Genomic DNA, 25,183 nt, shown 5'->3' with positions numbered 1-25,183 from the left:
ACGCACACAGGGGAAAACGATGTAAAAAGGTGATCAAAATTGTTTACGCCAAAACGGAGCGTTTTAGACCCATAGTGTCTTCGGGACATTTTACCTACATTTAAAGCACTTTAAAATGAGCTTTTGATAAAAATGATTAAATCACCTAGCAGTGAGATAGAAAAATTATTTTTTGTATTTTTCATTTTAGAGCACTTATGTCTTTGGCAAGTTTTTAGATTGTAAAAAATGTAGCAATTTTGTTGAAGACGTCAACATCGTAGAAGCTAACCCAAAAAAGTTAGAAGGGTTCAAAATAAAAAAATATTTTTTTATTAAAATTTTCAGTATTTTAACAATATCTTTCCAGGACGAGCTTATTTGAGCAAGAGATGTTTGAAAGAGTTTTGAGTTACTTGAAATCAAATAGTTTTGTGGAACACACTTAATAAAAATATTCAGACTGAAACGAGTTAGATTGAAAAAACTAAGAAAAATTAACTGTTTTCGAACACCTGTATCTTTCTAGTTCGGTTGAGTTCGGTTCATTTTTTGGTTGCATTAGAATCAGGCAGGTTTCAACGTTGTAAAAACATATAGTTTACAATGTTAAGTTGTTTATTTTGTAGCTTTATAAATGATTAAAGTTAGCTATTTTCAAGGAATCTAGAGGACAAATTCCAAATTTTTTTAAACTGACAATTAGCAATCGTTTTTATTTTTGTGAAATTTTAGCCAAATCATTCTCTCGCTCGCGTATGACGTTTTTAAGCCTCCATTGACGAACCTTATCATCTACCTTTCCGCTTACAATACAATATACTTGATGAGTTACGTTAGCTAATTTTAAATGCAAAAAAAAATTCCTCTAGATTCCTTGAAAATAGCTAACTTTAATCATTTATAAAGCTACAAAATAAACAACTTAACATTGTAAACTATATGCTTTTACAACGTTGAAACCTGCCTGATTCTAATGCAACCAAAAAATGAACCGAACTCAACCAAACTAGAAAGATACAGGTGTTCGAAAACAGCTATTTTTTCTCAGTTTTTCCAATCTAACTCGTTTCAGTCTTAATATTTTTATTAAGTGTGTTCCACAAAACTATTTGATTTCAAGTAACTCAAAACTCTTTCAAACATCTCTTGCTCGAATAAGCTCGGCCTGAAAAGATATCGTTAAAATACTGAAAATTTTGATAAAAAAATATTTTTTTATTTTGAACCCTTCTAACTTTTTTGGGTTAGCTTCTACGATGTTGACGTCTTCAACAAAATTGCTACATTTTTTACAATCTAAAAACTTGCCAAAGACATAAGTGCTCTAAAATGAAAAATACAAAAAATAATTTTTCTATCTCACTGCTAGGTGATTTAATCATTTTTATCAAAAGCTCATTTTAAAGTGCTTTAAATGTAGGTAAAATGTCCCGAAGACACTATGGGTCTCAAACGCTCCGTTTTGGCGTAAACAATTTTGATCACCTTTTTACATCGTTTTCCCCTGTGTGCAACGTGAGATTTGTTGTGTAGCCGTTTTCAAGGCCGGGAATAGATTCTATAATACTTTCAAACCCTCCAAATTAAGTACGAGAAGGCTCTCATACAAAATTTTTTAAAATATTACACAATTTGAAGAATTTCCGGAAACTACTCAAACGATCAACGTGAAATTTTGAGCAAACCGATAAAAGTTTATATAAATAATATTTTCAAACCCATCCAAAGACTGAGGAGGCGTTGACTAAAGGAATGAAATGTCGAACATTTTCTTCCCAAGTGAAAATTTCCAAAATTTATCCGTAAAACTGGAATAAAAAAAAATTTTCTTCGTTAAAATTCAGTGACTTTTGAAGTGTCAAGTGAAGTGATGTAAAGTTAAAATTTACGAACGAATAAGTTTTATCCAAAAAGTTTTTCAAAAGATGGGACTGGGCTGGTGCTGGACCCTCGGACCAGTTTTGGGCGATTCATCATCGAGACAGGTGTTGACTACGGGAAGGATCCGGATCCATTTGAAGCTAAGTGTTTTTCTTTATTTCTTCTAATTAGTTGCTTAGTTGTTAATTAAACAAGTTTTATTGCTGCTTTGAAATTTTTGACGGCAAATTTCTCAGCAAAGTTGAAATATTTCCATGGACATTCACCAGTAGTTTCTTTAAAATTTTATGCAAAACTTATTTTAAAATAGCGTTTATTCATGAGCTTTTGCAAAAAATGCATAAACAGTTGCAAATATACTTTTTGATAAGCATCGACATTTTATTTTCTTTCGTTAGATAAGTTCAATAACGGTTATTGTGAACATAAAATTTAAGCCTTTGGTAAATATTTTTAACTATTAATTTGAATTAAAACGATTTTCTTGCAATTGTAGATTTCGGTTACATTGACAGTTGCTGTTGATATGCTGTGGGATATTTGAGAATCTTTTGATATAATAACATAGTGTAAAGAACCTTTCCGGTTCGACCGCGGATGATGCAGCTTTCCCAGGGAAACCTCTCAATTACTTAAACAACATCTAGAAAACATAGTGAACTCTTTTGATTTTTTTTGTAATTCTTATTGAAATTTCTAATAAATGAGGTTTTAAGGAGCCAAACTCGTTGTGTATGTTTACAATTGTGTGCTTAGGTCGAGATCGTCACAGGAAATAGATAGGGAAATTCCCACCTAACTTTAACAACCCTGTTTCATGTAGGACTATTTTGATTGAATTAGAAATATCAAAAATTCGATGTACTTAAAATTGAATCGAAAAATTAGATTTAAAAACGTGTCATCTAGTTAAATTCAGAGCTATGTATCATAATTTTACGAAGAGCATTTTGAATTGATGAACTTTTTTTAAGAGATGGTTTCGTTGATATCATTTTTTTTTAAATAAATCGCGTTAAACGGTTTATTTTTTAAATTTATTATTCACTTATTCTTCACCGCTAAACTTAGTGCAATTCAGGATAGTTTTTTTTACATAGAGATATAAACAAATTATAAAGAAGGTAAATCGTCGACTTGATATGTCACTGGATATTACGGTTATACTGTAGGCTTATTTTTTACAAATTTATGTTAGAGAAAGATACTAGGAATGTTCAGGAAAAATAGGCACTTAGTCATAGTAGTTATTTTTTTGTCATCATTACACTTAACAACCTCATACTCCCGTATTAACTGAAAACGTCGAATAGGAGCTAATAGGAGTAAGGAAAATAATTTTTATGGTTCACCGTAACACTTGTCAAAAGTGTCTCCCAATTAATTCCTTTTACCCAGTCCCAACCAAAATTAATTTGCTAGGATGCAGAGGTGACCTCGGTCCTAATGCACAAAATAAATCTTTCATCCCTTTCTTTTTTTTCGATCTATCCATTGACTACTAGGACGTGGCCGGCGCCGTTATTGGCGTTCAAAGAGAGAGCATTAGTTTTGTGCAGTGTGAATGAGCTGCTAATCCCAAGCACCATTCATTTGACCTCTGAACAAAATTGATGGCCTCGGTCAATCAGGGAGTAGCAACCATTGGCGACGTGGAACATGTTCTACTGAGCCACACCAGCGATCGTGGAACTCGAACTGATTGTAATCATAATTTGATTTTGGAGGAAGTAATCCATTTTCTATAACTATGCATTTCAGGTTTAACGGTTTAAGGTGGATGTGAGTAGTTAATCAAGCTAAGCTAAGCTAATATTTTCAAACCCATCCAAATTAAAAAGGGAAGGGGTGGGGGGGGGGGCTCCCATACAAAATTAATGAAATTATGAAACATTCTGAACAATTTTCGGAAACTATTGAACCAATCAACGTGAGATTTGGCGGATTTTAAAGACAGGAAATGGTTTCTATAATTCAAACCCTCCAAATTAAGTAGGGGAAGGCCCTCATACAAAATCAATAAAAATATGACACAATTTGAACAATTTCTGGAAACTATTGAACCGATCAACGTGAAATTTTGAGTATACCGATAAAAATTTATATAATACTTTCAAACCTCTCCAAATTCTGGAAGGGGAAGGGGGGCTTCTTTACGAAACTAATGAAAAAAATGACACAATCCAAAAAATTTTTGGAAACTATTGAACGATCAATGTGACATTTTGTGTAAAACCGTTTTATAGACCGGAAGTCGTTTCTGTAATACTTTCAAACCCTTCTGTTCAGGATCGCCCCTGATGGCTTGGATCGATAGCACCAGATATTCCGAGATAAAATAAAAACCGCACTCATTCCGAAACATTACAAATAATTTAGTGGACTGTATTTTAACAACTCAGAACAACAATACAATTATTCCGACATTAACTCTGGCCTCTCTAGGTCTCTGACTTTGGCCCGCAGGCCTCCGACTTATTTACCGTCTTCGATGGTGGTTGGTTGGAAAAGAGACCGAGCCTTGGGGTGATTTTAGCTGGACCCTTCGGAAAATCCTTTTCGTGGCCGAGGAAAAGCCGATAATTTTGGCGTGCATCTCAGCCGTTAATGCGCGCAGCATCGCCATGTTGCTACTGGGTCATTTCATTTCTTAGGGTGGTTCATGGTGACCCGTTCGTTCCAGAACACCTTCCGAATCAAAAGAAGAGGGGGGAGGCTGCTCCCATATAAAATAAACAAAAGCATTATAAAATCCTCGAGGGATATTTTCAAAAATTGATAAACGTAAGCGTGCTGACATAACTAACGGTGATTTATTAAATTGAAAAATATTTTTTTACAAAATAAGATGATAGAGTATATTGATATATGCTTCCTATTTCAATGAATGAAGCTTCTCAAATTCAATAAATTTAATAAACATATTATTAAGCAGACACGAATGCAACAAGGATGGTAATGTGTCGTTACTAAAAAAATATCAGTACTAGAGTGCCTCAAATGACCCAACTGCGCTTCAGACTAAAATTGATCCTAGGCCAAGAACAAGATCTCAGGCCAAATTTGGGCCAGATCGGATCACAGGAAGGAGTCGCTCAACGAGCCTGAAGTTTGAATTGGATTTTAAGACATTTTTCTCGAGACGAACTAGAAAATCCATTCATTTATCATTGATCCCCTAGGGACGATTTCTTTTGAATACAGATTTTCTTAAAAACTTAATTATGATAAATATTTCATCCCAAGATTACATTTCGATTCGAGTTAAGATAAAAAAAAATTTATTAGGCAAATGGGCATCTTCTAATATATAAAGATGAGTTGGACTATATATGTTTGTTTGTTTGTATGCACCTTATACAAATCCACACCGCTGAACCGATCAGCCTGAAATTTGGTACAGAGATGTAGTTGAACCAGGGTAAGGTTTTAGTAATAGTTTTGAGCCCCTCCCACCTAAGAAAAGGGACCCTCCCATACAACTTTCGGTTTTATTCACACGAACCAAAAGTCATGGCACCCATTCTGGCAACCGATTTTTTTTTTCCTTTGGCGGGATGTTCACCATCACCATGGGCCGGGCATTAGAAATGACCGTCCAGGAGTTCACGTGTACTGGAAAGCAAATCAAAGCTTGCTCAGCATTAGAAATTTGAAAGGAAAAATTTTGGTGGGTTTTTTTTTGTACATGCTACTGCTGAAAGCACGTGGTATTGGTACGAGATGTTTGGATGCAATAATGAGCTTACATTTTGGATTGATACAACTAGCCTGTTAATAACTTACTTATTGACTAGGACTTGAAGTGGTTTTCAAAATGCTGGGGGACTTCGAGAGTCTACAAGAATATACAATGAACTGAATAGTGAACAGTGAACTGACTTCTTCAGCTGAATTACAATTTGGACTGAGTGTTGAAAAACTATTGAACAGATTTTCATAAATTCCAGCTTTTAAGAACAAATTATTTTTAAATTTTTAGAATCCCTCAGGGAGAACGAAAAAATAATAATATTTATAGTTAAAAGTTGAAGGCTTCGATTTCAACGCTTTGATAGCCGTTGGGGAATTTAAACGGGGAATTAGAAAATCGATCAGATAATTAAATCTGAGATTTTAAATGTTAGGTATACATTTCAAATTCATTGACCAAATTATAATTTTTGAGTTATTTTTAGTTATAAATGTGTTCAATTCTCCTATCCAATTTTGAGAAGACTTAACAAAATTTAACATTGAATTAATCAAGAACAGACACTTTGAAATAAAACTCAAATAAAACCTTTTCCATAACATTATAATAGTATCTTCGGTTAAGATGATTCATTTTCAAAAACTTCCATCTTAACCGTTAAGATCGGTTAAGATGATTCGTTTTCGAAATAAGTGGAACTTTCAATATTTACGAACAAGTATTCATAAATCAGTGTGAAATTAAAAAGCGGCAAAGACAAACATACAACTCAAAACATGAAAAATGAGTTTTTAACATGATTCAACAAGATTCGGAAGTCTATTTTTCAGTAAATAAAACTTGAATATACCATTGTACAGGGAACCATCTTGAAAAGTAAGAGATTTTTTTAGAGGGGGGATGAGAAAAATAAATAACAATTTAACCATTTGAAGATAGAAAAATAAGACGAAATGAAACAAATTAACGCAGTGAAAATGATAAACACAGTGAATAACCGCAATAAAAACTTTAAAAAGATTAACAAATTTCTTATAATGATGAATATAAATCTTCCAAAGTTTTGAAAATTCAAACGACTCATTTTGATTTCTATTTTATGTGAAACCGAGCAAGGCCGGGTAAAATCTGCTAGTATTTTATAAAGGGTGATTTTCATCATTAAGGCCGGAACAAAAATTTTAATAAAACCAAGAATATAAAAGGTTATAAAACTCTCAGCTTCCACAATTTGTATTTTGCTCTTGTAATCTTTCGGATATTTGATGAATTTTTCGAAATTTCCAAAAATTACGCAAAACTTTATTCCCAACCCCCCCCCCCCCCCTTTCGGGATTTTTGGAAATTTCGAAGGGGAGAGGGGGGGGGGGGGTTGACAAAAGAAGATATCTATATTTTTTCCGGCCTAATTTGGTCCTGCGTCGAACATTATGACGCAGCATGCAGCAGTGATGAATATCACTCTTAAAAAAGTCAGCCCATTTTTGAAGCCCAATAATTATTTTTTCTTAACTCGAATCGAAATGCAGTCTTGTGGTGAAATATTTGGCATAATTTAGGCTTCGAGAAAAACCGTAAAAAATTATTGATAAAAAACTGGATTTGCATGTTCCTCCCAATCAAAATGACTGAAAATCCCGTACAAACTTCAAGCTCGTTGAGCGACCCTTTCCCGTGATCCGATCTGGCCCACATTTGGCTTGAGATCTTGTACTAAGCCTAGGATCAATAATAGCCTGCATCGCATAACATTTCACAAGTTTGAAATTTCCTATACAAATTTGGGGCAATCTGAGGTGCATTTGATAAACAAAACCAATGTTTAAGTATTTCTATAAAGTTTATCACACTTTTTGATTATGTGCAAATTTGCCTGCGTTTCAAAACTCCTCCCGCTCTTAAAAGGGGCAATTTTGTGAAACTCGAAGGGATTATTCGACGTAATTTTGAGTCTTATAAAAGGAATGGACCATCAAATTTGAAAAAAAAATTGGAAATTGTTGATTTATTCCAAAACTATTTTGTTTCTTGAAATTCTTGAATTTCTAGAAATTTCAAATATATTTTTTATGAATACTATAGCAGGCCTGACAATTAAAAAAATCAGGAATTTCCGAATCCCGGGAAAAACTCCCGGATATTCTCGAAGCCAAAAGAAAAATTCGAATTGTAAAAATTAACTCGATCTAAATTGGAAAAAATGGATCAAATTGAGCAAGGAAAATGGTAGTTCTACCTTGGCTTAGAATTAGAATTTATAAGAATTTTTTTTCTCATTGAATTTGATAAAAAAAAAAAGTTTTCTCGTTCGAAAACTTAGTGTAAAAGTGAAAAACGAAAAAGAAGCTATAAAACCAAACAATTTCAATGAAGAAACGCTACAAAAAGAGTCTGAATGTTTCTTTTTGCAACACTTTTCATTTGAAACTTCCGTTCCCGCAAACTGCGAAGTAGCAAAATCATCGGCAAATAAATGGTATGTTTGGAAACAAAAAAAATGGCTATCTGAGAATTTACAAGATTTTTTGTTTTTAATTTAATGATTAATGGCATTTCGGTGAAGTATACATTCTAACAGGAAGAATTTCAAATGAAAGTAATGAAAATTATAGACGGATAGATTAGATCGATTAGAAAGCATGAAAGTGTTGAAAATGAGCCAAGAGCATGATTTAAGAAAACTTCTTGCCGTACAAGACCATTTGTCCCTCATCGGTCGGAGTATTTGCAAAAAAAAAATACAATTATTTTGTAAAGCCCAAAGTCTAGTTAAGGCGGCATCCATAAATTACGTAACGCAAAAAAATGCACTTTTTTGACCCCCTCCCCCCAGTATGTCACAAATCGTAACGCTTCGACATACCCCCCTATGAAAATTACGTAACGCTGACAATTACCCCCCTTCCTCATCTTCTCATGATTTTCGAAGGTAAATAAATATATAATATAATTTTCTTAACGTTCTTTAAAACCGAATTATTATCCATCCAAATCGCTTCTTAGTACTCATTGATGATAAATGTTTGATAAAATAAATTAATTGTCTTATAACGAGTTGCTCTGTGCTTGTTAACTGGTACCGTCAAACGGGGCATCATGCAACAGCGGGGTTCGATGCAACATTTATATAACACTACATTGAATCATTTTTGATTTAATGTATTGTAATAAAGTTATCTTTTAATGATAACAAGATGATGATGACATAATTTCTCGCAGCTTAAGCTAGTTGTCTTAAGTTTTTTTATTTTTATGTAAAATTTGAAAAATCGACCAATAAATGTACAAATTTTAACATTTTTTGATGCCGAAAAAAACTTTACCCAGTATGACGGATCGGCTTGATAAAATTACCTACAAACTTTTTTACAGGTTTCCTCATGTTATACCAACATTGTTGGTGTAATAATATTTTTCGAACAAACTCCCAATTTTTTTAAATGAATATTTTTAAAATTCAGTTAGGTGTCTGGGGTTAAATGCGACAAAATGCAAATCAAAGAAATACCTTGTAAATCTCGTTTCCATGTGCTGGAATATGAATGTTTTGCATCACGCGTTTGTAAACATTTAAATTTCATTCATCCAAACATTTATTTTTATGATTTCAGCTTGTAGAATTTTTCGTAGTATTATTTAACCCCTAAATGTATGCCGCATCCTTATTTTCAGAAAAAATGTGTAAATTTGTTTTTACAGACCCAAAAACTACTGCAATTGGTGTTGTCATGCGTAATGGTCTTTAAGGCATCGTAAATATATTAAAAACTATGAATTTTCGTACGTGTTCATAAGATTTTTCAATAAAAACAAAGTTTGTTGCAAGTTACCCCATTTTCTAAGGAGTGTGAAAATCGCATGTTTTTAGAAAATTAAAAATAACTGAGGAAACCAATAATTTTTTTAACTACGCCAGTTTGATGCCCCAGCATCCTTAAAACTTTTGATGCATAAAGGATACAATTAATTGTGAACATAAGTTTTTTAGAAGCCATTGAAGTTGAAAATTGTTGCATGTTGCCCCAGTTGACGGTAATCTACCTTGTTTACTTTATTTTGTTCAAGCAGCATAACTTGTTATGCAAAATATACTCCCCTTAGTAATATTCGTCAGAATAATCAAAATAGCTGAATCAATTGAGAAAAAATAGTAAAATTTCCGTCTTAAGATTGGATTGAGTTCTTGGGGGTAAATGTACCTTATATTCGGTTTTCCAACGGTTATTTCACGGATATCCAATTCAGTTTAGTCTATCTTAGAATCTTTAAATAGGAATGGCTACAAACCAGTTTCAATCTTGTTAATGCTTACAAATGTTAAAGTGATTTTAGTTTGCTTATCATTTAGCAAAAATTGCATGATATCAAAAAAGCTGAGATTAAACTGAAATTTTTTAAGAAAAAATTCGTTACGTAACGATGAGCATACCTCCCCCCTCCCCTATGTCACAAATCGTAACGCTAAAGCTTACTCCCTCCCCCCCTAGGAGCGTTACGTAATTTATGGATGCCCCCTAACCAACTTCTATATAGAAAAATCTTTCTCAATTATTTCAATTTTCGCCAGCAAGCTTAAATCAAGTTTGTCGTAAGAAGGTCTTGGGTTTAAAAACTGCTAACTGAATTTTTGATGCGTTAAAAAAGTTTGAAATGTTTTGCGACACTTCTATCATTTTTTTTTAATAACATATACAGACCCCGTTTGTCTTTGGCAATATCCGATTTTGGTAACATCGCAAATCGAACGGTTTTAATAAACAACTTAACCTTTTTGTTTTCGTTATAACAGGATCAATTTAACTTAGACCAACACCACAAATACGTTTTTATGTTCTGAAATGGTGATAAAATGCAACAATAAAAACATTTTTTTTTTAATTATGAAGAACTCAAAAATAATAAATGAAATATTCAAACAGTTCAAAACAAATTCAAACAAAAGACTGAAAAACAAAAATCAACTAAAAAATGATGTAGAATGACTAAAACAGCAAAATATGACAAATGAAAGCAAACATTATAAACAAAACAAGAAAAGTACAAAATGCATAAAAAAAACATAATGAAAAAATTACTACGAATGGTCGGAAATTGACTAAAAATAACGCTTTTGATAGTATTAGTTATTTTGTAAAAAAAAATCTGAGAAAAATAACCGTTCGATTTTGGCAACATTCGATTTTGGCAACACAAAATGTGCGGACGTGTTGCCAAAATCGAACGGGATCTTTACATAGATCAGGGTTCGTAAGCAGTTGAGTGTTTAAATTTTCATTATCAATTTTTCCCGGGATCCCGAAAATTCCCGGGAAAAGAATCGTTGGATTTTCCGATTTCCGGAAACGCTAAAATAGCAGGGAAATGGAAACTCTAGTGAACACATAACTCAAAAATATCCACGCGTTGTCGAGTTATTTGGATTTTAATTAGTGTTTTTTTTAAAACAACACTATGCATTAAAAGAAAAAGGAAGCTTCTCCAAATCAAGCCCATTTTCGACAATTTAATTCAAGTTTTTCTAATAAAACAAGGCGTTATCTGGTGATTTTTCTAGTTTTATGGCGACCTGAATTGCTTTGAGTTTTTTATATTGGCACAATTAAGCAAGGGGGATTTTTTATTTATCCTCCAGTTTGTGCCCGGGGATTGCTACAAATTTTCCAAATTTCATTTTTATTGATTTATTATAGCAACTAGACTAAGATTACCAGATTGCCCAGTTGTACCTGGACTTGCTCGAATATTTAATACAAAATTTGGAAAAAAAAATCCAGTTGGGCCCGGTAGTTTGAGTTTCGTTGAAAAAAGCCCGGATATTCATTTTATTTTAAAAACCCAACAAATAATCAATTTTTTTCTGAATCTAGAAACACAATTTTTTGAGCATGTTTTACCAAAAAATACATGAACAATATTTTAGTGCGGTTTACAATCTGCTGATGTGTTTCATAAATAATAATTCAAGTGTTTTTCTTCCCGATTGATATTGAATAATTGTCCACGATTTTCTTCAAATTTTGTGCAATGATTCTTCATTCATACTTACACATTCGATGAGAAAATGGTGTTCATCCAAAGCGCCCAGTTCAAATGCAAGCTATGCGAAGTTGTGGATCACCTGTGCTACCATGCATGGGAAGGAAAGGGTTAAAAAAAATCTAGTGTATCCTTCTTAAACTGTATAAATATTAATAGATTAAAATATGCTGTCATGTAATCTTTATCTAAAGTTTCGGTGCTATCCAAACACAAACAACCGAAAAATGTTTACAAACTTTATAATAGAACAAAAAATTTCTTCTCTTCTTCTCAAGATGACCAGAAATAAAGTTTTCATATCAATATCAACCTTTTCTATAGAGAGGAACTAAAGCGTCCGAAAATAGACAACTCAAACAATCGCCAGCCTAGGCACTGGAATTTTGCCAACGATGGCACAAAAACTAAAACTAAACTCTACCGAATAAAAACAGTTCCATCTATACTTCTGTTCGTGAATATATTTTTATTGATGATTTCTCCTCGTCTTCAGGTTTGTGTGTCTGTTTTTTTTTTGCACTGATGGTTCGAATTTCTGCGCTCCGGTCCGGCCCAAAGTTTCCTTCAACTCCTAATACTTTGAGCAGAATATTAATGATCCCGATGTTTGCGGTCGTAAACATCGATACATAATTGGTCGGTTGAATGAATCTCATTTCTATAGAATCCAGTTTGGTGGTGTGGATTTTTTAGAAATTGATTGGAATTTGCACATGAAATCACTTTTCTTAGCGAAAACAGAGCGTGATTTAAAACAAGAAGGACTCGGGAATCATTACTTATAAAGGATTAAAAGTCATTAATGGATGTTATCGTCTTCCGGATGCCACAATGAAATCGCACAACCAGCCGATCTCTGCTGGAAATTGGAGAAATACCGATCCGTGGTACGTCATACCTTTGACGACTTTTCGAGACACTGTTTCTGTACAAAAGGCAGAACAAAAAAAGTCCTCTCTCCGCAGCCAATAGTGTAATGAATGCGTAACAATGATCACGAAGATTCCCCCATCAAGCGATTGACGAAAAGGAGGGACAAATGGGCGTTCAGCACGCATGCGATATTGAAACATGTCCGGATCACTCTCACGGATCACAGAGGGAAAACGTTCGGAAAGGAAATTAACCTCAGCTAGATAGACAACAACCGGCAGCAGAAGCGTAGAACGACGACGACGTAGAAAAGGCGAAACACGCGCCGCTCGAAGGAACGGAGCTGGTTTTGAGGTATGCGGTTGTTTTTTGGAATTTTCTTTCAATCTGCTGGATCCAGCGGGCCAAAGCTGGATAATCTTTTCTGTGTTATTTTTTTTTGTTCGTTATTATTCGGGGCCGCATCCATCATCTGCCACGTCTACACGCTAGCAGCCGAAGAATTAGATATACTTGGCAGGTTCTTCCGATAAACGCGAGATCGATTTCGAGCCGCTTCGTACGAAATCATTTATCTGAAACCCTCGAGATTGCTTCAGGGAAACATGTCGCTACTCAAGGCGTATACCTAAGACGGACGGACGGACGAACGAACGACCGAACGAATATCAGAAACAAGGGACGCGGGCAACAGCTGCTGATGCCATGAAGACTTTCTGGAATTTTGAGGCCATCACAAGAAAGGTCAAAATTCCTTCCTCACTTTGTGGTAAATGTACTGAATACTTTTCGCACACTGGACTGGTGTTCCATTCCCCGTGTTTCTGCCCCCGAGGCTTGATCGTGTCCAGGCGTGGGTACAGCACAGAGTTTCCGCGAGTGCGTCCGTCTTTGGACATCTCATAAAGCTCCAAGTCTCCAAGCGCATTCGTAACCGCGGCAGCGTCTCTGCGCAAAAGCTAATAAATTACAGGCAAATATAATTATCACTAGACCTTTGTGGCATGGCAGAGAGATCTTCCCGGCCAGAACCCAATGGTTCCGCGGTAGAATTTGTGGCCCCCTCCGCGATGGAGGCCACGCGGTAACCCCACTTGGTCAACTTTATATGGCATTACCTAGTAGGTACCGCGACCTATAGCGTTGTTTTAGTGGAGCGCGCGCCATCGTTTTGTTTGAGTTTACTCATAAAAGTTACACACAGAGACCGCGATTTGAAGGCCAGCCGCATTCCAGAGCGTGTTGTGTCTTCTCCATTCGATTTGCTCGGTTCGACGATCGCCCGACTTGGATCAGACCCGGGCGAGCGAGCACCCGTGTGCTGGTTGGTGAGCGAGCACAGATTGGTTAAAGCACCGAGACCGGTTGTTGTTTCTCTCTCACAAGAGAGAGAGACTAGTTAGGCCAAAGCCTTACGACTCATTCTCGCTCGCATTCGTTTCGCTCACCGAATGACGGTCGCCTTGGAATGCGGCTCGATCGATAGTTCTCTCCTCGGCGTGGAAGCCGCGCGTAGCTAAGCGGGTTCTCACAAACGCTTTCTACCATAAGCTGAGCGGTACGTTCGTGAACTTCGGTCCCGTGAAACTCGGTCGGTCGGTTGAGATTGGAAGTGTTCGATACCCATTCAAACTGGTTCGGATTCAAAGCCAGACTTGAACTTATAGTTTTCTAGTGACTTGTGTGAAGTGAATTGTGAAACTGAATATCTATCTAGGTGAAACAAAAAGGAAATACCATTGCTCTGATAAAGATGGAATCATCACCGTTATAGTGATGTAAGTGTTACTGGTGAATTTAAATCAGCGTTATATTGAAGAGTAAACCAATGTTTGACTACGGGGAAAAGGTTCAAAGATGGGTTTCTGGTAAATTGGGCACTTTAATTGAATCAACGGGAAAGTGATGCAGTTGGGAATGAGAAGATTAAAAATTGTCCAGGATTTTGAAGGGGTGGTACGTGTTGATTGACAGCCGAATGAGGAACGAACCCGTCTGCATTTGATAAGCATGGAATTAGTTAAGCTAGTAGTTTGTGGAATGTGCTAAACCCTGATATTAAGTGTGCAGCTTGAATCGGAGTGTTTCTATGTGTGCAGCTACTGGGAAATGTGGATGTACATGGGGATTTGGCTTAATGATTTTAACATCGATTGCTGTTTTTGGCAAACTACCTCTATCCTATTTCATCGACTGAAACTAGTGACCATTATTGCTGCGAGCGCAAGCCGTAGAAGAATTTAATTTATGATGTGACCAAACTCTTGGATTAGCTACACGCAGCAGTCCCAAGCGAGTCGAGTGTGTTCGTTTCGAAACGGCCATGTGTGCGTGCTCATGTAAGCGTGAATGCGAAGAAAAGCGACGAATTCCAATCCCGAATGAGAAGAGGCAGTAGATGAAAAGTTTTGATGGAGAATGTCGAGGAAGCATTTCAAAACGCAAGATGGCATGTTGTTTTGTAAGCGTCTGTGTTTTCGGTTGCTCCCGCTGTGAAGTGTTTGGGATTCGGTTTCAATAGATTAGAAAATCATCGAACGCGATACGAGAGAATGTTGTTCTGCGAAGGGCAGCGTTCGGACCGATGGCTTCGTAATTTGTCAACAGTGAATGATTTTCAGGGGGCAATTATCAATCCACTCTAGAGGGGAGTCAACTGAACGCCTTAGGGAACGTGTTACGTCGAAGAAACACTAACTATGCTTTACTGCGAAAACTGTCATCATTTGTTTTTTTTTTTGTGAAATTCTCATAAATAATAAGTTTAAAAGCTGTAAAACAGTGATAACTAAATAAACATGTTTCGAGAAAAACTGTGTTGCTTGACGATTAAAGTTTGCTAAGTTGGACCGTAACGAACGGTGTTTTAAATATCAAAAGAATACTCTTCAAAATGCTAACCAAATTGTGAAGTATTTAAATGAAGAAAAAAAAAAACGACGCTCGGTAACGCGGAAACAACCGATTCATCCTTCAAACGAAACTCGCGTTTGCTCTTGAAGCCACTCCAACTCGCCGCGATGGCTCTCTTCGTTTATTTTTTTTATGAACGCGGCTCTCCTTAAGCTAGCATCACACGACGCGATGAGATGAACAGAAGGGTTTAAGTCGAACAAAGTGGCGAATGTTTCAAAGCGGAATGAATTAAACGGATCCACATTCCTTTGGTTTATAACCCTAAGGGATGTATAAACCTCTTTTCACAACTCACCATCTGTTCTCTCCGGAGCTGCTCTGCTACGGCCATTTAGTTATTTTATACCTATCTCTCTACACACAACTGGATGGTGGAGGCTCCGAGAAATAAAAAAAACCAGAAGAAGCTGAGTCAAATGGAGAAGAAGAAACGCGCAACCTCTTCAGGTTGCCCCAAGATTGCTCTTAGCGACTCGAGATTTCTGCATGCCACAACCATTTCGCTCCAAAATGTAATAAATGATCGGAACGTGAGTGAACGATTCACGAAAATCTTCAACCGTCGACCAAATGTCCGTGGACCGAACATCGAATGACTGGCCGCTGGCATTCATGGTTGAAATGAGTTTTTGATTTTTCCCTTTCCAAGCATCTTCGGCATGTTTCTCGTTTCTGGGGTCTAAAGATTCGAGTTGTGTTTTTTTTCTTTTCAAATTCTTCCTTCCTTCAACCGCATACCAAAACAGAACCGTGAAAATAAACGGCTTCTTAGAACAGAACAAAACAACCAAACGAAAGGATAATTATACATCGAGAGCATTTCCAATTTCAAGTTCCCCCGAATTACGAAGTAAATCATCAGCTACGAGTTACTACCGAATTTTTCACCCCAGGCTCCAAGAATTCTGCTAATAATGATTTACATTGTATAATAAAAGCGAGAGAGAGAGATGGTCGAATAACAAGAAAAAAATTTTTTTTTGCTTTCCAAGGCATTCCTCCTGGAAAGCCCCGATTGTGTGAATTGATGATGAAACCCAATCTCGATCCCCACCTCGATAGAGAAGAAGACGGTCGGTTTTAAATTAGTTTTCTTTCGCTTTCTGTATTTGCAGGAAATCTTTCGTAAAAGTTAGTTGCAGCTGGTAACGATGCAGCATGCGAGCTTTTTGCACTGTCAGCGCACCCTTAGAGGTTTGCGCACCACCATCCCGCCCGCTGCCTCCGGGTACCCGATTTCTAGCCCTAAAGTAAGTAGCTCCGAATCAATAAACTCTGAACACACGTTATCCTGTGAAGTTTTTGACACAAAACCGGCTTGAATCTGAACTTTCATAACATCAAACAGTTTTTTTTTCCTATAAAAAAAGTTAGTGTTTATCGCATTTTCTTGTTAAAAAATACCATGACAATTTTTTTCAGTGTATAGAAAATAAAAAAATAACGTTCAAATAGTTTTTTGCAAATCTATGAACCTGCAGATGCATAAAAAGTTCTTATTAGTGCCGGTTTATCATCATGTCCAACAGCACATTTCACCAACCTCTTAAAACCTCCAAGGCTCCCTCAAACGCCTATAAATCACTTACTAAACTCAAACTAATTTGTGTTTTTATTTTCTCTACTCTCCTTTCCGTGTGATCCAAAAAATGGTATCATCTAATTTTGCCACCGTGGCAACTTCTTCTTGGAAAACGCACACATTCCGCAGATTGTTAGGAACACCACAGCCACGCACACTCTACTTCCTAGTCGAAGCAAAAAGTCGCGTCCGCGAAGTATACGCACAAACATGCCACCACTTCTCCAAGCAGGGCATGCTGGACACCGAACTATTCGGCCTGGCGGTGCTAATAGGTAAGTTCAAGTTAATTTCATCTTTTTCCTATCTTCGCATCTTTAACAGGGGACCATCCCCTCTAGTAGCTCTAGTCATCATTATATCCGTTGTCTTTGAGATTTCAACCCAAAATCTGGTTCGTATCTTCGAGTATAATAATTTAAATCAAAACCTTTAAGGTTGGTACCTGCCCCTTTTAATTGCTACCGAATCGCACACGTGGTTCAAGTTTGGCGCCAGATTTGCGAGAAATAGCTTTAGCAAAAATTTACTACTGGCGCCACAGAAATACACATGTGGTCTGCATACCTCCTACCTTCTTTGCTGCAAACTAAACATTGTGCTGGGTGCTACCGAAAGGAATGCGGAATACTTGTTTCAATAAAAACTCTCGAACGAAAAAAAATATTTGGTTGCGCCAAATATTTGAACTATTCATAAGAATTTGAAATAACCTGTTGATCAAACAGTTTTTATTTGTATTAGAAAGATATCAGACAGTAATCATCTGGACATTAGAGTAGTCCAAAAAGTGGAATATTTCTGATTTTAAAACTTTAGGACTCAAAATGCCTCTTGGTCTAGTAGAAGGCCGCATGCCAATTTTGAGCGCAATTAGGCGACTTTAAGTTGTCGCTGAAGTTCGTATGCAAAATGGTTTTGATCTGTACTAGCGAAAAATCACCTTTTGTTGGGACTGATTGATGAAAAAATAAGGTTTAACTATCCTTGGAAAATTTTTTCACAAATGCTTTAAAAACACCAAGTTGCCATGAGCCGCCAAATAAAGTTTAAGCTCCACCTTAAGGGGGGGGGGGGGTAGGGTCTAACGGGTATAAAAAAACACCATTTTCACGATTTTTTTCTAGAGCTATCTTTCAAACAAACGTATTCAAATTTTTTGCATTATACAAAGCATTGTTAAAAGAACATTTAGTAATTTTTTCGTAGAAAAATATTGAAAAATGAGCCGGTGACGGAGCACTTTCGAGGATGCCTTTTAGAAAACAGGATTTGCGGTGGACACTATATCTCAGCACAGAATCATCTGAAGTCAAAAAATCAGAGCAAAATATTTTTAATAGATGTTTTCTGGACCCCAACGTTTTTATTTAACTTAAATTTTTTTTTATGAAATTTTTGTGGCTGTTTGAAGTAAAAACTACGATTTTTCACGAAAAAATCCGCCATTTTTCACCTGTAAAATCTCCCCAAAGTAAAAAAAAAAAACAAAAAAGAAAAACGTTGGGGTCTGGTATTTTATATGTAGAAAATATGTTAAAAATTTGAAAAGAATCGGATAAGTAGTTTTCAAATGACGATGTCCACGGACTTTAAAAATGTGCTTTCGAGAAAAACGCGTTTGAAGTTTCTGCCCTTGCTTTCTTGCAGTATTAGATAGGAGAAGATAAAGGCCTATAATTTCTACAGTTTTGCTTCAATTGACTTGAAAATTTGACACAACATTCTTGAAATGTTTTACAATAAGAAAAAAAATAAAAATAAAAAAATCGATTTTTTTAAAATGTTAGACCCTACCCCCCCCCCCTTAAGCTAAAGACACCTCAGGTTATCAGGTGCTGAAAACTATTTTTCAGCTCATAGAAACTTGCGTTCTTCAAAGCATTTGTATAAAATTATTCAAAAAATATTTGTGCAAAAATGGGTTTCCCATTGTTTTGTCTCAAAAAAAAAAAAGATTTTTTCAGATACGTAAGAACAAATAAAGGCAACATCCTATAAAAACTTGAGTGTCTTTGAGTGACCCCTTAGAGTTGACCCATTGAGCTCAAAAGTGGCACGGCGTCTTCTGCTAGGCCTAGGAACAATTTGAACCACCAAGGTGTAAAATCGAAAACATACACTTTTGTATCGAGGAGAAAACAATAAAATTTGAACTTGACATCATCCCAAAAAGTTGAAAAGTTTATCAAAACAAAAAGGTTGTCCATTATGTTTAAGCACGATTTAAAATTAATAGTATAAACACAATTTTAAAACTCATAGGTAGTCATACGTTTCAAAAAATGAAATTTATAAAACAAAATACGTAATTCATAAGCAAATACAATTTTCACTTTGATGTTCTATGTAGTCGCTTTTACAGTAAGTCAGTGATCAAATTTTTGATCGAAGATTGCTCATGAGCATCAGCGCAGACTGATTTTGGATGATTTTGACCACTTTGTTTCAGTTTTTTGCAATATTTTCGATAGAATCTACAGGCTTCACATGTTTTTCAAATACGATTCGGTATGGGCCCAAAAATGTTCAATTTGGCGGATTCATCACGTTTGGTACGATATGGACTTTTTTGGATTGGTATCAAGCCATCGTGTCCTTTGAGAAGTGAATTGAGCTCTTGGTTCGAAAGAAATAGCCTGTTGTTGATTCCGCTTAGGCTTTATCTGCTTCTTATATGTCATAGACTAAGGTTGCCAGAATTTTTTCAGCACGTCTCCGGGCTGGACAAACCTGGTTTTTTATATATAAAAACTTGGCCAAATCCTGACCAAAACTCAGAAATTCCTCAACAAAAATCAAGAAACAAAATGAAATACAATTTTTTTTTTCATCAAAACTCATCGATAGATTTTGAACCGTATTTTAGGCTTCCGAAAAACTTTTTATGGGTATTTTTATAAAACTTGCTCAAAAAATTTCGTTTTGGAGGTGTTTGTTGTTTTTTTTTTTTTTTGTTTAATTTGTCAAATAAAGTGAATAAATCCGGGCTTAATCCGGGCATTTTTTAATGAAATCCGAGCAACCGGGCCGGGTCGGACTGTTTTCAAATTCAGTATCAAATATCCGGGCAAACCCGGATAAAACCAGGCAATCTGGCAACCGTATCATAGACCCAATCATGCCTTGGCACGATGAACGGTGCGATGAGGGAATCCCACTTGTTTGGCCACATCCCCAACGGAGGAAGTCTTCCTGCTGACGTAAGCACGCATAACTTACCGGTCCAAAGTTTTGTCCACCGGACCCGATTTCCGCCCAGATTTTCAATGGTCCACGAAGTTATTTTCCTCTCCATACTTCCGTATCAAATTTGAGGCCGTTCCAATACGTAATTTTTTTCATTTTCGCCAACTGACTCAACGAAATGTCACAAGATTTGTGCACGATATTTTTGCGTTTTTCCGGTAAAATGCTTCTCATTTTCCCAAAAATTTTGAAAACTGTAGCTCACGATACATCGAGTTTTAAGTTGGACTGTAAACAACAGCACACAGCAGAAATAATCTGGTTAAACGTCATCCGGAATGAGCAGGGTTGTATTAAAATCTTGCTCAGACATAATGCGCCACCCTAGATTCATTTCATATTGGCGAAAGGATTAATTGTGTAACGTTGGAATTTGAGTCGAAAAATTTCTATTTATCATTTTTGTAACGTTCTTTTTTATTTCGGTGCAAACATAAATAAAAGCTTAGCTGTTTATTTTTACATAAATTCAAAAACAAATGTTTTCTTATAATATTCTAACTTAATCATCAGGTCTACCATAAATATTTAAGAAGAAGTTGGTTGAGTTGAATTGAGTTGAGCAAACGAGCATATTTTTGTTATGAGAGTCAGGTTTCCGACCGATGCAATTTGCGGGTGCTTATTCAATCATCTTAGTCCATTTTATTAGCTAGTTGAAGAAAAGAAGAAGTGTTCGATGCGTACCCAAGTTAACAGCATTTGGAAATATTTCAAGGGTAACCTATTTATTGTGATTCGTTGATTTTTTTTTTGCACAGTATGTGCCAGGGACAATTTTTATCATATGGTTAAAATTTCAACATAAATTCATAAATGTACGTTTTCTGAAAGTGGTTTGACGTTTGATGTGGCTCTAAAACTGCTATCAAAAATATTTTGGGAATTTTACCAAATATGTTGTTTTTATGCAAATTTAATGAATTGATAGTAAATTTAACAACTTTTCATTCACTCTTATATGTGCTGTGAGCCTACTTGGTTGAATTCTACAGAATCAAAGCAATTGAAAGATTCTCTTTAGTTCAACCACGGTATAAGAACATTTCAGATACCAGTATTTCGATAGCAACTTACTTTCTTCTTGAATCGAAAACGCTCACTGACGACGATAACGATAGTAATTTGCTATCGTAATACCGGTATCTTAACTTTTCTTATACCGTGGTTGAATTAAAGGGAATCTTTCGATTGCTATGATTAAACTTTTCTTTGATTTACTGAAACATAGGTTATTTTTTAATTTTGAGAACTGGTTCACTGATTTGCTTAAATTTCTTTTGATTTTGAAATATGATAGACGTGCTCTTTGAAAATCATAAAATCAGACAAATATATAATATTAAAATATTCTATTCGTTCCAGAACAAAAAAAAATACAAGCAGTACGGAAATAATTCAAAATTTTGAAATTTTTACAAATTTGAAAGATTTTATGAAGAAATGAAATGGAAAAAAATGATGAATTCGAAAAACAAATAAAATTATAGTTATGTTATTAGAAAAATCACTCGTTGAAAAAACATTACAATATTTTGAATTAAGATTTCGAGAACAACCTCAAATTGAGGCCTCTTGAGCCAAAGTTTATTTAAACAAGTTTTTGAAGAAAAAATACTATGTTTTTAACAAGAACATCTCTGCATTTAAAAAGTTTGACCCGAAAATTCGGGACGGATCTATTGGGTGATTTTTTTTTTTTTTTTTCAATTATCCTACGAGTTTACATCAAGGTTGCCGAAATCACTGAAAAATCTGTAATTTCACAGAATTTGTGTCAATGAACACAGAATATTTAAAAGTTCACAGATTTCACAGACTTTCTTAATTTTGAGTGGATTTCCAAAATTATCATTTTTTTGGCAGATATAAAATTAAGGTTTTCTACTATGAATTAAAAAAATAGCCACGAGTGCCACAAGTGTGGTAGTATCATTTACCAAACATTTTAAAAATTGGTTTGAGCAGTTAACAACAATCTAGACTACTGTCAAGTTAAATAATAAGAAATTCTAAAAAAAATACATTATTTGTTGGTATACGTTATTGTTTTTTCTAAAATAAGCGATTAGCACTAGAAACTTGAAGCGATAACTTTTTCAGCTCAACTAGCTGTTTAAATGAGTGATCCCTTACTTTTAATGATTTAGCGATTTAATTAGCGCCGCTAATTTTTTAGTCAACTTTAATAAGTTTTTTTTATTTAAATGTACATCTTAAAGATGCTGGATTAAGCTTGCCAGATTGCCCGGTTTAACCCAGACTTGCTAGTAAATTTAATTCAAAATTAGGGAAAGGTCCGAGCTTTCTGTAAAAACGCACGGATCCAGTTAAAACCCGAACATGTTTACATGATATTCTGGCAATATTTCAGACCAGATTTTTTTTATCAATTTTTGGACAAGCCCAAATAAAGCTGGCTTAGAAATCTGGAATGAATTGGAGGCAATCTTTAATAAGGACTTCACTGTGAATGCACTGTGGATGACACAGAAACAATAAAGTTATTGTACAAATTGAAACCAAGTATATATACACAGGTCAGGTTTAGGTAATAACAAATATTTAAATAGAAAATTGAAACCATGTTGCGTGGGAAAGAGATTATTCACCTTTAAGAAACTACTAAAACGCATCGAAAGTTCATGGAACTAAAAATGTTTGCAGTAGTAGTTTGCAAATACCAACAAATGGATCGATTAGAGAGTTTCCATTTTAAAATACACAGGATATCCTTTTTTAGTAAGACTGGAATAAACAGACCTTCAGTAGGTATTCTTGAACCAGAACTAGTCAAAGCCGGGAACAATTGATATCCTTTCCTCCTTCTCCAAGAGAAGCTAAAGCTGTTGAAATTTAAAATGCTGATCCGGTGATTTATAGTGGCCTGCTACAGTTTATGTGCGCGCAACTTCACTCTCTCTCTCTCTCTCTCTGTATCTCTCCCCGCGCAGTCTGACAATTTATTTCCCTCGCAGTAATTTGGGGTTGATGGAACGCACACGACTCTCCTCTTGGGTCCGCCCGTCCACAAAAGTCCAACACCCACCATGACCACCACCGACCCCCTTCGGAATCGCATTTTTTCCCTCCGCGAAAGGTTTTGGGGCGAAATGCATAAAATCTCCATCTTGTCATAAATATGTACATGTGGCAGATAAGCCATCGCTCGCTGGCTGGTTGGCTGCTATTCAAAAAAGCCTCGCGGGATGGAAGCGAAAACCATCAACGACGACGACGGCCCGGGAAACCGCTCTCTTGTGTAAGGAATAAGAAATGGGTACACAAATTATAAACGAACGAAAAGACGTCGATGGCCACGAGAAAAAAACAACAACGACAACAACAACGACGACGACGTCGAACGAAAACACAACAGGCCCAACAGCTACCTGAATTACTAAACACGCGTCTTATGTCTTTTGGATCCTCTGCTCTCGTGAAATGAAATTCCTCCTTTTTTTATTCATGCTTCTTCATCATCGTTGTTTTCTTACTCTGCCTCTTATTTCAACATCAGTGCCAAGCATCTCGAATGCTCTGCTTCAGCGTTCGAGCGTCGTCGTTTTCTTCTGCTTCTTGAACCCCGGTTGGTAACTTTTCGCTGCTTCATGCTATCCTTCTCGAGCGTATAATCTTGGTTTGCCTGATCTTTCTTTTCCAAGGTTCGTCTCGCGCGCTCAGTATCACCACACACCGGTTGTCTCCCGCTGCTGCCCCTTTGCTCCATCAGCGGAACCAGAGCCAGGCTATCTCGGGTTCGAGGCACACTGAGTTGGCCAAAACGATCCAACGAACGAACGAACGAACGATTGGACGAACGCGGACGGACGAAACGGCCATACCCTGCCAGGCCAGGTAGCCTGGCATTCCTGTGTGCTCTCTATCGCGTCTTTATGTCCCGAGGCAAATTTCCTGTTGAACAGCATTCATGGGCCCCGCGCTCTCGTCCGCGCCGCCACTCACTGCTGCAGCCCCATTTGGTGGGCACTTGGCTCTGGCTGCTGCGCTGGGGGGACTACGACGACGATGACGGTTCCCCTTGCTCTACCTAGTGTCCTACGTAGCAGCCAGCACACACTCGTTCGGGCCACCTTTTTCGTATTTCGGCTGTTGCTGCTGCTGCTCCTGACGCTTTGGATATTTCGAATCCTCGTTTGAGATCGCGATCATTGGCGTTCGGACAAGGAGGGAGTGCGTTTTCACAAGGGCAAATTTAAAAATATGCCTGCATCCCATGAAAATATCCATCTAGTTAGATTTTGAATCCTGATTAAGAATTCACAATAAGATTATAATATTTTTTCAAATAAATTTCCAACATCTATGACAATACACTTCTCCTAAATTGATCCAAAACCTTTGAAAAATTCAACAATTCTTCTACGACCTTCAAAGGATAGATATTTTTCACGGCTCTTATGCCATTTAAATCTATCTGGAGCGATTTGGATTTAGGCATAACATTTACATTTTATTAAGCTTAGATTGTAAGTTCTTCGTAAATAGAACTATCGCCAATTAACCCTCTGTTATGGCGTTTTCGTTTTCTCCACTGGCACGGGGGCGAACTTTTTCTTTATAAACAAACCAAATCGTCACCCGGGACGATGCAAATATATGGTTGCTACATTCACGCTCAAGCTCACCCCCAACACTGACAACTTTGACGGGTCGCAACCGCCTGCTTGAGAGTCAAAATTTGGGCAAAACTGATGGACTTCTGTATGGATAAACGAACAAGGTTGCTTTTGCCAATAAACGAAAACGATATAAAACAGTACAGAATTAAGCTCAAAAAATCGGAAAAATGATAAGAATCTTTCGATTGCTTTGATTTAGTCTAAATTGTTATTTTAAGAGCACCAAAGAGACTATAGTAAACAAAGAGGTGCCATCTGATCCCTTTCAGAATAATGAGCTTGCAACCCTGCTGTAGAGCTGCCTTTAGGACTGCTTAGTTCTGC

General features: G+C 36.2%; 1 protein-coding gene across 2 annotated transcripts in view; it reads left to right on the top strand.

Annotated features, from left to right (window-relative positions):
* The window catches only part of LOC129749601 (protein expanded), a 194,552-nt gene that overhangs the window by 151,778 nt on the left and 17,591 nt on the right, over positions 1-25,183 (top strand). Inside the window, exons 1-3 of one of the 2 annotated variants that reach the window (XM_055744622.1) lie at positions 13,984-14,247; positions 16,501-16,635; positions 17,097-17,242. In XM_055744622.1, coding sequence (XP_055600597.1) covers positions 16,544-16,635; positions 17,097-17,242 — 238 coding nt within the window. In that variant the 5' untranslated portion in view covers positions 13,984-14,247; positions 16,501-16,543. Of the gene's footprint in view, positions 1-13,983; positions 14,248-16,500; positions 16,636-17,096; positions 17,243-25,183 lie in introns of those variants that run through there. The other variant, XM_055744623.1, reaches the window with a different exon arrangement.

The sequence above is a fragment of the Uranotaenia lowii genome, chromosome 2 (genome assembly GCF_029784155.1).
Source record: "Uranotaenia lowii strain MFRU-FL chromosome 2, ASM2978415v1, whole genome shotgun sequence".
NCBI classification, from domain to species: Eukaryota; Metazoa; Arthropoda; class Insecta; order Diptera; family Culicidae; genus Uranotaenia; species Uranotaenia lowii.
The sequence above is the reverse complement of the archived record's forward strand: the minus strand, read 5'-3'. Positions and strand labels throughout refer to the sequence as shown.